A 2102-nucleotide genomic window follows, 5' to 3' on the forward strand; every position below is an offset into this window, starting at 1 on the left:
CTCTCTCTCTCTCTCTCTCTCGTCTAGAATTTTTTCTACTATCTTTTCGATTCTTTTATCCATAATTTTTTATTATCTTTATTGTTTTTACTTTTGTATTTTTGTTTCATTGTATTATTTTTATTAGCATTTTTTCTCTTTTTTCTTATTTATTTGTCTTTTATGATTTTTAATAAAAGACTTATCCTGAAATATTAATAAATAAGGTTTGAACTTTTTTAGGTATCTATCCCTCTTTCTCTATATTTTCTTTGCTCTTCAAATAATCGCAAATATTATATATATTTTATTACAAAATATGAACAATACTAAAATTGTTTTAACAATATCTCTTTCTACCAATTTCTTTCATGTCAGGTGAAATTGATACCGAGTCGAAGACGTCGACTGCCGACCGAACCGATAGTATCGGGAGCACAGAGGGATTCTCGCAATATACCAACAAGTTTGGATTGGCGTAAATACGGTTTCATCACTTCACCGGTAAATCAACGGAGCTGCGGGAGTTGTTACGCTTACTCGATCGCGGAAAGTATAGAAGGACAGATTTTTAAACAAACTGGCATGCTACTACCTGTGAGCGCACAACAGTTGGTAGATTGCAGCACGATAACTGGAAACCTCGGATGCACCGGCGGTTCCCTGAGGAACACTTTAAAATATTTGGAAAAGTCTAAAGGTCTCATGGCTAGATCCACGTATCCCTACGACGCCGAGGTACGCATTACATTTTCCAACTGTTGGACATACGACATATATGATATTCCATCGGGGCATCCGTTTATAAAATGCAACTCTCGAATTGCTTTCACATTTGTAGAGCATTACAAAATGTTCGGCATCTTTTAAAAGTTTAAACCTTTAAAGAGAATTTCTGCAGTCTTATTTTTAATAAAATTCTTACTAACAATCATGTAAATTTTTTTTATCCGTAATGTAATCAGTCGTAAAAATTTATAGAATAACAGCGCTGTAAATTATAATAATAACTTGAGAAACTTGATTTTCGAGATCTTTACTGTGATCATAATACATAATAATGCATTATTAGCGAGTACGAGCGAAGGTGCTGACAGTGCGAATTTAATTATCGCAATAAAGAGGTAAACGTCAAGGTTTCTTCCATTATTTCGCGAATGTCCACCAATCAAAAATGTCAGAAAATTTATGGAAGATTTCAGCTAGGAGAATCTGAATTATGCTCACGTTAACACAATAAACTTCTATAATATAAATGGCTCTGTGACGATGCTCTTCAAGCTCCTCTATTAATAGTAAATATACTTTACTTTATACGAGTGAGCAGTGCAAGAGCCAAATGTATCATAGAATTTTAAGAAAGTGTGCAGCTATTACTCTTACTCATAATAAGAAGTAAACGCTTTTATCTGATTGACTTAATTTAAAACTACGATGTTATGAATACGAAGTTCAGATGATGCAACCAAGCGTGTATGACTGACTATGCTCCAATTTAATAGTGTCAGTAAACATTAATATATAAAATTCTCTCGAATTTTTATTATCAATCTTTTCCTATTAAATTCATTTCTTCAAATTATATATAAGCGATTATGTATATTGTGTTGACACTTTGGTATTCTCTGTGCATGTTTACTACTTTGATCAAGAATGAAACTCATTCAGTTGCTAAATGGACTGACGTAAGATTGTCCTAGTTTTCCTCGAAAGCTATCTATATTTTTTGTTTGAAAGTTATCTATATATTTATATTTTCCCATCATGTTTCTGTTAACAAATCTCAATCATGTTTACATATACTCGGAAATTAGATAACTTCGTATATTTTTATAATAATCAATTTATGTTAGCAATATCAACGGAAGTAGTTACTTCAATAATAACCTTGATAATTCCCAATAGTAAGTTATGACAAAGTGAATCTTAACTATAAACTTCGAAAACAAAAGTTTATTTTTTAAATGCTTGAACATTTTAAAAATAATTGTTTTGTTTTGATAAAACAGTTTGATGTTATGACACCAAAATAAAACTTTATTGAAAGTAGTTAAATTACATTAAATTACTATATAATAATATAATATATATTTTTGTTATTAACATATATGTATACTATATAT

General features: G+C 30.4%; 1 protein-coding gene across 1 annotated transcript in view; it reads left to right on the plus strand.

Annotated features, from left to right (window-relative positions):
• LOC108687850 (cathepsin L1-like) overlaps positions 1-2102 on the plus strand; it is a 6813-nt gene that overhangs the window by 1064 nt on the left and 3647 nt on the right. The window contains exon 3 of the mRNA XM_018193852.1: positions 358-717. Coding sequence (XP_018049341.1) covers positions 358-717 — 360 coding nt within the window. The remainder of the gene's footprint in view (positions 1-357; positions 718-2102) is intronic.

The sequence above is a fragment of the Atta colombica genome, unplaced genomic scaffold (genome assembly GCF_001594045.1).
Source record: "Atta colombica isolate Treedump-2 unplaced genomic scaffold, Acol1.0 scaffold219, whole genome shotgun sequence".
Lineage (NCBI taxonomy): Eukaryota > Metazoa > Arthropoda > Insecta > Hymenoptera > Formicidae > Atta > Atta colombica.